General features: G+C 39.0%; 1 protein-coding gene across 2 annotated transcripts in view; it reads left to right on the top strand.

The window, feature by feature from the left end:
- The window catches only part of EPB41L4A (erythrocyte membrane protein band 4.1 like 4A), a 239,004-nt gene that overhangs the window by 87,054 nt on the left and 139,135 nt on the right, over nt 1-12,815 (top strand). For both annotated transcript variants that reach the window (XM_057307352.1, XM_026498459.4), the window contains exon 2: nt 11,672-11,776. In XM_057307352.1, the coding sequence (XP_057163335.1) occupies nt 11,672-11,776 (105 nt within the window). The remainder of the gene's footprint in view (nt 1-11,671; nt 11,777-12,815) is intronic.

Below are 12,815 nucleotides of genomic sequence, written 5' to 3'. Positions count from 1 at the left end.
TGTAACCTCTGGAAAGCTGTATACTTGTGAGAGAGAAAAAATGATAAATAACAAAATATTAGGAATACAGTTTTGACCTCATAGACTACTGGAAACATCTGTAGGTCCTCCCAGGGATCCTCAGACCATGCTTTGAGAACCAGTTGTGTGAGAGAATGAACTCAGGGTTTTAGGTCTGATATTTCTGGGTCGAAATCCTGCCTTTACCACTTATTTCCATGTGACTATAGCCAAACTGCTTATCCTTCCCCAACCTCTGTGGCCTCATTTGTAAAATGGGAATAAAAATGCCAAGTTTACACAGCTCTTGTGGAGATTAAATGAGATTATACGAAGGTGTCTAGCATGGCGACGTAAATACAGATGCTCAAGATTTATTCTCCTTCCGTTGCTGTAATTTAGAATGTGAAACAGCAAAGATAAGTTGAGCAGAGGAAAAACATCATGAAGAATATAACTGGTTTAGAGGAAAACTGGGGAGTGAGGTGTGGTGGATGGTCTGTAAGGATGGCCGCCAGTGATCCTTCCTTGGTATTCCTCTTATTAAGAGATGGCATCTGTTTCCCCTGCCATTCCATCTGGGATGACCCTTTGACTGATTGAGTGTAGCACGAGGGAGGCTGTGCCAGGTGTGGGCCTTAAGAAACTTGGCGGCTTCTACTCTTGTGGTCTCAGAGTCCTCAGTCACCATGGTAGACGGCCCTTCTGAAGAGAGAGGCCTTAGATGATGAGAGACAGTGAAGAGAAGGACAGAGGCCAAGTCAGCCTCCAGTCATTCCTCACCAGGTGAGGTGTCAGTATGTGAATGAAGCCGTCTTGGGTTCTTGAGCTCAAGTGAACCTCTGTAGCCAACACCAGATGGAACAGATGCCATCTTTCCCTTCTGAGCCCTACCCAGATTGCAGAATCATGAGCAAATTGTTGTTGCTTTAAGCCACTAAGTTTTGAGGTGATTTGTTATGGAGCAATAGATGGCTGAAACATTAGATAAGTCTGAGAAAAATGTATCCGTGTGAACAAACTTTTTTTTTTTAAGATTTTATTTGTTGAGAGAGAGAGGGAGAGCGCTAGCGCAAGCAGCAGGGAGGGGTGGAGGGGTAAGGAGAAACATGCTTGATCGCAGGGCCCTGGGATCATGACCCTGGCCGAAGGCAGATGCTTAACCGACTGAGCCACCCAGGCGCCCCTAAACTTTTATATATGAAAAGTATAAACAGCACCTTGAAAAACAAACACTTTACTTTTTTTTTTTTAAAATGACTAAAAGAAGGTTTGCTTCATAGATTCCTCACTTAGGGGATAAAGGTAACTTAGTCAAAAAAAAAAAAAGGTGACTTAGTGGAAAACCATCAGATGGTGGTTAACAATACTTGGTCTGAGAAGCAATGACTATTGGTGTCTGAAGAATCTCTCGTGCTACTACTTTGCCTTATCCCAGGCCTGAGCTAAAAAAAATGTAATGTGATTTAGGTTTTCCCACAGAACTTGGAATCTATTATGTTAAAAACACTAAATAAAAATATGGTGCATTTTTAAAGGCATAACATTAAGGAATTTTTTAAAGAGTTCATTTCCCCTTTGTGAAGGAGTAAACTGTCTGAAATGTAATAGTTACCATTCCATGCAGCTGGTAAAAACCTGCCCTTCTGGTTTGTACTGTCATGTTAATCTGCAAAGGTGTTATTACTCATTGGAAGAATTCTTTGTTCTGGTTGAAAGCCTCACTGATGGTATTTTCAAATAAACTTGTCCTAGTTGGGAGTCTTTCTCAAGATTATAAGTCTCTTGTAGCTCTGTTCTTTCCAGAATGCTGCTAGTGTGTCAGTATTAAAAGTAATCTATCTCTATTTGCTGAGATTTAAGTGGCATCTAATTCACAATCCAGAAATATGTCACAGGCATTTACTCTCATTTGAAAAGTAAATTAATATCTTGTAACATTAAATGAATTTTTTCTGAGTGTAGCTGGAAAGTCAGATACTTCTTTCTTGATTTTCTTCTTACTGCCTCGTATCCAGTCTCTTTTGATTTCCTTATGATAGCAAACAAAAATCCTGTCAGATTTATTTTATTACAGAAGGAAAACTATGTATCTCTATATAAGCTTTCTATATAAACATTTAATATAGAGCCCCTTTATTTTCTCATGTCTTATAAGTTTCAAATCTAAGACTTACTTCTTAAACTACCTTTAGAATCCATTGAGTTTGTTGGAATTACAGACACTGAAACAAATGTGTCACTAAAAGTGAGCTCTGTAGCTTTGACTCCGCTGATCTACTGAGGTCAAGGTAAATGAATCCGTCCATCTTTCTTTCTGCTTTCGTAGGTCTGACTGGTCAGGAAAATAGAAATCTTTACAACAGATGAATCAAGGTATAAGTCACAGGCCACCATGTTTACAGCATTGCACTTCCCTCGTCCTTGTTTGTTGGCTCTTAGTATTAACTCAAAGAATTTTTAGGGAGTTCTGACTATGTGTAAATTCTTGAACTGAGTGGAAAGGAAGTGGTGTGTAGTCCTCAGCACCTGCTTTCAAAATGTCTAAATATCAGTAGAAAAGTGAAGAGAAGTATGCAATAGTTTTAACAAAGGTAAAATAGTTTAAGTCTCAGAGGCAGGCAAAAATTAGAGGTTGGGTGGAGGGACAGGTCATAGTAAGGTTGAGGAGATGTGGACAGGCTTCGTGGAGAAGGTGGCATTTGAACTGGATCGTGAAGGATTAAGTGGGTTTTGACGATGCCAGAGCAGAAAAGATAGTCCAGAGAGAGAACAGTGCAGGCAGGCCCAGGCCCAAGGAGCCCTCAAGAATTCCTTTCTTGATAGTCGTGTCACCACTCAGCTCATTCTCTCAAGTCTTACTTGTGGAGCTCCATTATGTGTCTAAGACCATACCGTAATTTATTCATCTTTGTGAAAGTCCCTGGACAGGTTGCTAAGTGCTGTGATTGCAGCTGTATCTTACTTTGTAGTATCTTGATGAATTTCTCATTTTGGTAGAGATTTCTCCTAGAAATGATCAGAAAAAATCTGTGGTGCTGAACACAATCCCATTCTTGCCTTTTTTTTTTTTTTATTTTTTTTTTGCCAAGTACTGAAAGAAGTAAAGTTAAGAAAAATATTTTTATTAAACTTAAAATGAAACTAACCCATCTGACATAGAAGCGAAGCCCCATGTCTCAGCATTTTAAGGACTTGGAGGCATGTAGCTTCCACACTGGTACATAACGGCCTCTCATGATCAGGGCTACCTGCCCAAGGAGCTTGGGAAGAATTTGGATTAGAAAGTCTTAAAGTAGCTTTTTTTTGGGGGGGAGGATGGGGAGTGTGAATTGTTTATCTATAAATGTGGTCAACAGATTGACAGCCAAACACCATATCCCTATTTTGTCTCCATGCATCCTCCTTACTTAACACCTCACAACACATCAGCCAAATCCACAAAACAATTACCTCCGAGAATCAAAACAGGGAATGACTGGTTTCTACTTGGCATACTTTTTCTTTTAAAACATATTTTAATGCAAGTAAAATGTGTGTGTGGTAACTAGTCAAATGTGTAAAAAAGCTTCTGATAACCAAGTCCTTCTTTGTCTCACTTCCCGGACATTTCTTAGTCACTCCATAGCCCCAGAACTTCTCCAGGGTTCTGACAGGGCAATGAACTGCTCCCCCCATTGAGGTTCTTTGTGTTATAGTCTGGGTGCATCTTGTTCTCCGGCATTTGTTAGCATGCTTTTTCCGTCTTCTGGAGATTAATCATTTGCTAACATGTAATGGGTACTCAATAAATATTTGAAGTCATATGTTTCTTTTCTTTATAACCTTGATGGTATTGTCCTTTTCCAGTAATAAATCCTGCAATTGGCCTGCTCCTTGCCTAGTGTACTTCTTGTTCTTACTTTCGCTCTCATGTCCATTCTCTGTCACTTCTTAATTTCTTTATTCAAGGATGATTTCTTCTGAACTTGAAGACTATCAGTCTGGACTGCAAACTACAGCCCACAGGTAATCTCTGTGAAGAACCCACACGAAGAATGCAACGGTCCATACAAGCAGGAGGCATAAATAATGGGATACAAACTGGGGACAGGGTGATTGGAAGGGGCCAGTTAGGGCAGGACTGGCAGAAGCGGAACCTGTGATGTGTACCCCCTACCCCAGTAGCTAACTGACTGCTGGCACCCATGGTTTCCGAGTCTTGTCATATTACAGTATGAGAGATGAGAAGTTAAGAGGATTCCATGTACGTATGTGCTTGAAGTACGGACGAAATATAGTATTTCTGAGGCCCATCTGCCTCTGCTCCATGGTCACGTGTAGACATACAACGTACAGAAATCTGTAGAGGGAATCATGAGATCCATGTGTTTTCTTAGGTCAGCTTTGGATTCGGTGTCTAATGCTGCATGCTTTCCTTGTGGTTTCTCTGTAGAGGATAACAAGGAGCTAAAGAGTGATATTTGTAAAGAATTTTCGGCACCAGATTCTATTATATAAATAAAAAACTTACAGAGGATCGACAGACTTCTGTTCTGGTATTTTTGGCGAGATAGTTTTGGGAAATGGTGATTCCTCCTGTGCATGAAACTTCTGCTATTTCCATATACTTAGCAAACTGTAGGCTGGTTCTCCAAGTTTGCTTTTGTGTCGATTCTTCATGAGTAGGCTGTTATTTATACTTTATAAATAGATTATACGTATGAAGAAGCTAACATTTCTTGTGGAATTATAGGCATAAAGTGTTTTTTATAAAGATAGCCTTGATTTATATATATACATATACACACCCCTAAAAACTGCCCCATTTCAGTGCTGCAGTTTCAACCATAATTGATTCTTCTGTTCCTGAAGCACTTGTTCACCTGTTCAGGATAGAGGAATCAGGTGGAGTTGTATGGTTCTACTTGCTCTCATTACTCTGTCTGTTCCTGTCTGTACCTGGATAGGAGAACAGATTCAGAGGAGAAATTAGATCGAGATGGAACACTAGGTTTGTATGTCAGCCTTCCAGAAACATTTTGAAGTAAGAGGAAAGATAGGCTTGCATTTTCCACAGCAGTCTAGAAAGTAAGAAAGGCAGATCTCAGTCATCCAGAAATTATTTAAAAAAATTCCTGAGGAAAAAGGCAAATGTGAAACAATCGTGGGTGAAAACTGGAGCCCAAGACAGGGGCAGAACCATGGGAGGGAAGTGGTGACGGATGAAGGGGGCTCCGTGCTTAGTGATTGTGGCTGTACTGGGATTAGGAGAAGACCGAAGCGACCATCAGGGTGGCACCGTAGGGATTTCGTCAGAGTCCTCTATCACCGTTGGCAGCGAAGAAATATGCCTGTTGCACTTCCATTCCTACGATAAACTCTCAGTATTCATGATATTTTGAGTATAGCATTGGACCCAATTTTCTGTATTCTTAGGATTTTTACTGAGTACCCTGGTGTGGCTCTCAGGTCCAAACGTACACAACCAGTGTTTCCATGGGGCAGGGGTGGCTGGTGAATTGCCTGGCTGCTTCCCTTTAGTATCTCGAGAATGCTGGGAACCCTGGCTCCACTGCTCCTTGTCGCATTTGATTTCACCTCTGCATGCCTCTGCTGTTGGACACCCTACCAATGGGAGCCACTGTCATGAATGAATTCTCAAGTCTTCATCTGTCTTTGCATCACTTGCTCAGAGGTCAGAGTCCTTGGCTGAAAGCAGGTCCTGTGCCGTGGCTTAGCTGCCAGGAGTTGTGGTACAGAGTGTGTTCCTGCCTCTACCAAGACTCACATGGTGGGGGTTCTTTCCAAGTAGGGAGGGGGACTAAACTGGAAAATTCTTCATGAAGAACATTTGATATTAGAAATTCTTTTAATGTAACTCATAGATGATTACATGATTTTTGTCTTTTCAGATTCCCATTCAGTCCCAAATGACTTGATAAAATTATCACCCATTCTTAATTAAAAGATCAAAACAGAATAAAACAAAACAAAAATAAAAACCCCAAAAAGCAAGAATAAAAGGAACTTTCTATTTGATAAAGAGTAGATACAAGGGGTACATTGCAGCCAGTATACTTAGTGATGAAATTTTAGAAGCAATTACATTAAAGTTAGGAAGAAGATTGGGATCATTGTTCTTAAAACTACCAGTCATCCTTTTATTGAGGCCTTAGCTAATGCGGTAAGAAAAAGAAAGAACTATGGAGGAGGAATTTGGAAAAGAAAGAATTAGAACAACTTACTATTTGTAGAAAATGTGGTTATCTAGAAAGATTCCATGGAAAAATTGTTTTCACTGACGTACAAGTTTAGCAAGATGGCTGTGAAATAGACCAATGTGGAAGAATTAGTTGCTAATATATTAGAAATCAGAAAATATAACAACAATAAAACTATAAAATAGCTATGAATAAGCCTCTGTTAGTTTTTTGTTGCTGCATAACAAATTTCTACAAATTAGTAGCTTAAATCAACCCCCATTTATTATCTTACCGTAGTGTAGGTCAGAAATCCAGGATAGCGTGGCTGGGTTCTGTGCTTAATCTCAGAAGGCTAAAATCAAGGTGTTGGTTGTCTTGAGTGCTTGTTTGAAGGCTCTGGAGAAGAATCTGCTTCCAAACTCAGGTTGTTAGCTCAATCCAGTTTTTGTGGCTGTAGGACTGAGGTTCCCATTTCCTTACTTGGAGCCTACTCTCAGCTCCTTGAGGCTGCTGGCATTGCCATCTCAGATGCTCCTTCCATCTTTCAAGTGGCAAGGACCTGTGGAGTTGTTTATATGCTGTGAAAATCTTTGACTTCCCTTCTGTCTTTCTCTTGTTGTAGAAAGTGTTTTGCTTGTTAGGGCCCATGTGATTGGGTCAGATCCACTCTAATGATCTCTTGATTTTAAGGCCAGCTGTGACCTATAACATAACACAATCATAGTATTGACAGTTCATTTTATCAGCTCCAGGGATTAGAACAGATTTTATTTTTGGGGAAAGGGCACTTTGTAAATTTTGTCTGCCATAAAGCCTGAGTAGAATTTTGTAAGACCCACATGAAAAAAGGATAAAACATCCTTGAAGGACATAAAAGAAAACATATAGGTTTCACTTTATAAATATCCTATCATTATTCCCCAAGTCATCCAGTCTGTCAATTCAGTTTAATTCCAGTCAAAACAGAGTTATTTATTAAATTAGCAGGCTGAACATCATCCTTAATGGGGAGAAAGGAGGTTTTTTCCCCTAAGGTCAGGAACATGACAAGGATGTCCACTCTCACCTCTTTTATTCAACATAGTACTGGAAGTCCTAGCCACAGCAATCAGACAACAGACAGAAATAGAAGACATCCAAATCAGTAAGGAAGAAGTAAAACTTTGACTATTCTCAGATGACATGACACTATATATAGAAAACTCAAAAGACTCCACCAAAAAAGCTGCTAGAAGTGATAAACAAATTCAGTAAAGTCAGAGGTTAAAAAATCCGTGTGCAGAAATCTGTTGCATTTCTGTGCACTAATAATGAAGCAACTGAAAGAGAAATTAAGAAAACATTTTTGTTTTTAATTGCACCCAGAATAATAAGATACTTAGGAGTAAACCTAACCGAAGAGGTGAAGACCTGTGCTCTGAAAACTATAAAACACCGATGAAAGAAATGGAAGGAGAAACAAGGAAATGGAAAGACGTTCCATGCTCATGGATTGGAAGAACAAATATTGTTAAAATGTCTGTACTACCCAAAGCAATCTACACATTTAATGAAATCCCTATTAAAATACCAACAACATTTTTCACAGAACTAGAACAAAGAATCCTAAAATTTGTATGGAACCACAGAAGACCCCAGATAGCCAAAGCAATCTTGAAAAAGCAAAGCAAAGCAAAGCTGGAGGCATCACAATTTTGGACCTCAAGTTATATTACAAAGCTGTAGTTATCAAAACAGTATGGTACTGGCACATAGACACATAGGTCAGTGGAACAGAAAAGAAAACCCAGAAAAAACCCTTCAATTATATGGTCAATTAATATTCGATAAAGCAGGAAGGAATATGCAATGGGAAAAAAGACGGTGTTCTTCAACAAATGGTGTTGGGAAAACTGGATAGCAGGATTCAAAAGAATGAAATTGGACTACTTTCTTACGTCGTTCACGAACAAATAGAAAATGGATTAAAATCCTAAATGTGAGACCTGAAGCACAAGCAATAACCTCTTTGGCATTGGCCATAGCAACTTCTTTCTAGATATGTCTCCTGAGGCAAGGGAAACAAAAGTACAAATAAACCATTGGATCTATATCAAAATAAAAACCTTCTGCACAGTGAAGGAAACAACAAAATTAAAAGGCAGCCTACAGAATGGGAAAAGATATTTGCAAATGACACAGCTGATAAAGGATTACTATCCAAAATATATAAAGAACTTATACAACTTGAAAAAAACAAATCTAATTTAAAAATGGGCAGAAGACCTGAACAGACATTTCTCCAGAGACATACAGATGGCCAACAGACACATCAGGGGAATATAAATCAAAAGTACAATGAGATATCACTTCATACCTGTCAGAATGGCTAAAATCAAAGACACAAGAAACAGCAGGTGTTGGCGAGGATGTGGAGAAAGGGGAACCCTCTTGCACTGTTGGTAGGAATGCAAACTAGTGCAGCCACTGTGGAAAACAGTATGAAGTTTCCTCGAAAAGTTAAAAATAGAACTACCTTGCAATCCAGTAAGCACACTACTGGGTATTTACCTAAAGAATACAAAAACACTAATTCAAAGGGATGCATGCACCCCTGTGTTTATTGCAGCATTATTTACAATAGCCACACTATGGAAGCAGCCCAAGTGTCCAAACAATAGATGAATGGATAAAGCAGAGGTGGTGTATATACACAATGGAGATTTTAAAGGGGGGGGGGGGCAGAGGGAGAGAGTGAATCTTGAGTAGGCTCCATGCCCCAGCATGGAGTAAGCTGGACGCTTAACTGACTGAGCCATCCAGACACTCCTGGAATATATATTTTTTAAGATTTATTTATTTTTTTGAGGCAGGGAGGGACAAAGGTAGAGGGAGAGAGAGACTCTCCAGCAGACTCCTGGTTAAGCGCAGAGCCCAACATGGAGCTTTATACCAAGACTGTGAGATCATGACCTGAGCTGCAATCAAGAGCCAGATGGACACTCAACTGACTGAGCCATCCAGGCGCCCCTATGATGGAATATTATTTGGCCATAAAAAAGAACGAAATCGTGCCATTTGCAACAACATGGATGGGTCTAGAGAACAGTGTTAAGTGGAATAAGTCAGAGAAAGACAAATACCATATGATTTCATTCATATGTGGAATTTAAGAAACAAAGCAAACAAGCAAAGGGAAAAAATAAGAGTGAGAGAGACAAACCAAGGACTAGATTCTTAACTATTGAGAACAAACTGATGGTTAGCAGGGGGAGGTGGGGGGAGATGAGTGAAACAGGAAATGGGGAGTAAGGAGTGTACTTGTTACAGTGAGCACCCCTGATGTATGAAAGTGTTGAATCACTGTATTGTACACCTGTGACTCATATAATGCTGTATGTTAACAATACTAGAATTTAAATAAAAACTTAAAAAAAAAATACCAACCTGCTACTAAACGTCCTCTAATAGAGAAAAATGTCTAAGAATTTGCAAAGACAATTTTAGAAAAGAATGGTGGAGACCAACAAATTACATTAAAACTGAATCATTAAAATCTTGGAGGATTGGTTCAGGAATAATCTGTGGGATAGAATAAGGGCTAATTTAGTAGATGATGAAGTTTTTATCACATCAAAAGAGAAATGATGACCTTTCCAGTAAAATGTCTATCCATTTGGAAACAAAGTTAGGCCCTTATCCTAAGCACAAAAATAATTTACAGATGGAATAAAGAGGTAAATATACAAAGTAAAATTGTACAGGGGTACCTGGGTGGCACAGTCCAGTAAGTGTCTGACTCTTGATTTCGGCTCAGGTCCTGATCTTAGGGTTGTGAGATTCAGCCCTGCCTCTGGCTCCACACTAGGTGTGGAGTCTGCTTAAGATTCTCTCTCCTTCTCCCTCTGCTCCTCCCATTTGCGTGCTTTCTTTCTCTCTCTCAGATAAAATAAATCTTTAAAAAAAATTGTGCCAGTATTATAAATACTTTGCTCATAAACTTCAAGTTAGAGAATGCCTAACCCAAATGCTAAGAAATGCATTTGGTTAGTAAGCAGATGATGGAGCACTTAACTTTGGTAAGTGTCAGGAAAATGCAAATAAAAACAGTTACCCTCTCCCCTCTTTTTTGTTCAATTAGATGGGAAAATTTTGCTCAACCAAGTGTTGGCAAAGGTATGGGGAAATGTACCTTCATTGAACAAATTGTAATGGTCTCTTTGGTGGTGCCCATTGTAATTTTAAGTATGCATATCCTTAGGAAGAGTGATTTTACTTCCAGGTCTTTACCCCAGTGAAACACATACGTACATGAGCACAAAGAAACATTGACTGGATGTGGCGTTGCTATTTCAGTAGACCGTGGCCTGAGCCAAAGATCCGTCATGGAAGGGCTTTTTGTTTATGAATCATCCAATGGATTCTGAAAAAGATATCAATTAAGTTTAACCAAGGTAATTTAGAAGGAAACAAAAATACCTTTGGGATTTGTAACAGGAACGCCTTCTCTCAGTGTGTGCTTTTGTCATCTCTTATCCATTTTAGAGTACATGTAGTCAAAACATTTCCCTTACGTTACAGCTCCATTTTCTAAAAGCAGTGCAGTATTGAGTACTCCCCGTGTACGAGCAGGCGTGCGATGCTAATTCTCTGGGGAAAACCACAGCTGAACAAAGCCCTACTTCATTAATGCAGTGTGTGACTTCCTGGGGATTTCTCTTACTCCCCTGTTGTACCTGACAGTGGTGGGGCAAAAGAAAGGAAAAGTCTGTATCTGTAGACCTCTGAAATGGATTATTTTCAAGATTAATATGGTATGTGAAGTAGTTCTTGCTGATTAAATGTTTGTCTTTAGATTTGTGATAATTGGTATTTAATATATTAGATCCAATATATTAGATCTTAGAAAGCAGCCAGGGGAAGTGTTCTCTCCATATCTGTGCTTATGTGAAAGAGATAAAGTAAAATTTCTTCACAAGGGCTTTTCAGAACAGTAACTTTGGCAGCTTTAATCTATGGGTTTATTAGTTGAAGATTGAAAATAAAAGCTTTGACTATTGTTATTTTAATTCTGTGTATCTTCTGTGTTGTGAGAGTAACACTGTAGGTGAAAATTGCTTTTTAAAGTGAAAGAACTGTGGGATTTTAACCAACATGAGTGGTTTTTGATGAATTCATTAGATGCTCTTCATATAAAAGATTATCTTTATTAAGAGAAGAATTTTGTCCTGAAGATAATTTACAATCCCCTAAGAAAAGAAGCTTATATTAATTAAAAAACCTACTACAATTTAAAAACGGCTTTTCAAAGGAATTGCTTAAATATACTTTACTTGCGACCCTACTTTTCTTTGTAATTGAGACAAAACTTAGAAAGGGAACTGTGAGCTAATAGGATCGCTTCCATTGTGGGCGAAGCTAAGACAGAATGAGAGCTGTGACTGTGTCCCACTGAGAAAGACGAGACACCATGTTAAAAAAAATAAAACTGTGAATTATTTTTGCAGAAGTCAACGAAAGGTTCTGTTGTCCTTGACCACGTATTCCGTCACATAAACCTTGTGGAGATAGATTATTTTGGGCTGCGTTACTGTGACAGAAGCCACCAGACAGTGAGTACAATGACTTCGTTTCAATTTTTCTGGTTATAAATTTCACTTTCTCTCTGGCCTTTGCTGATGTGGTTTTAGGTAGGTAGTTTCTTTGTAACTGAAAATGACTTTGAAAGCCTTGAACATGTTTTTCCTTGCTAATGTTTTTTGCATTTTTTTCCTTTTTTGCCAAAAGTCTGCAGAGTGGCAGGATTCACAGCTTGTATGTGTGTACTCTCTGCAGAAGACTTCCCTGGTTTACATTTTTGCAACCATGTCATAGAGAGTTATGCTGTTAGGAGAACAGAAAAGCCATGGAATGTGTTAGGAGCCAAGTGGCTAGTCTTCTGAACTGACAGATAGTACTTACTGCCTTTTAAGAAAATAAATGGTTAAAGAGAAAATATACAGTGTGAAAAAGCGCTTATCTAAGCTTTAGAAGTTGGAAGTGCAATTACAAAAGAAGTAAGTAGAGGTTTTCACTCATGAGCTTGATGGAGTAGGTAATAAAGGCAACCACACTTTTGGTGTCTGATGTCAATCGTTCATGAAGGTCTAACATCTTCCTACCTTGTTGGATGGTAGAATTACTAAGAGATTCACTACACTGGTTAGTATAGATTCTATATGGTTACAAGGCTGAAAAGCTATTTCTTGGATGATGAAAAGAAGAGAAACACTTTGGAGGTGGAGGTTTGGGGGTTTGAAAGGATATTCCTTAGTGCCTTTTGGTTTAGTCTAAGAAAGGTCTTAATCTCAGACACAGTCTTATGCAGAATGCTTATATGCTTACCTTAAAAGTCCCGTTTGATTTTTATTTTTCATGTTACTCAGCTCCTGTTGGAATAAAGATTTCCTCCTCTTCCTTCATCGCTTCTCCTAGCTTCCAGTGGATCCTCTGGGGTCTGTTCAGTGAGGCACAGGATTGTCTGAGTGGGGTTTTTCTGCTTCGATCACAGGAATGTGCTAGGATGAGAAGAGACAGACAAATGGAATGCTGTTGATGGTGATAACTTGTGATTTTTCCTGAGCTAGTTTCATAATCCATTTTGTTTCACAG

Source organism: Ursus arctos, unplaced genomic scaffold, assembly GCF_023065955.2.
Source record: "Ursus arctos isolate Adak ecotype North America unplaced genomic scaffold, UrsArc2.0 scaffold_5, whole genome shotgun sequence".
Classification (NCBI taxonomy): domain Eukaryota; kingdom Metazoa; phylum Chordata; class Mammalia; order Carnivora; family Ursidae; genus Ursus; species Ursus arctos.
The sequence above is the reverse complement of the archived record's forward strand: the minus strand, read 5'-3'. Positions and strand labels throughout refer to the sequence as shown.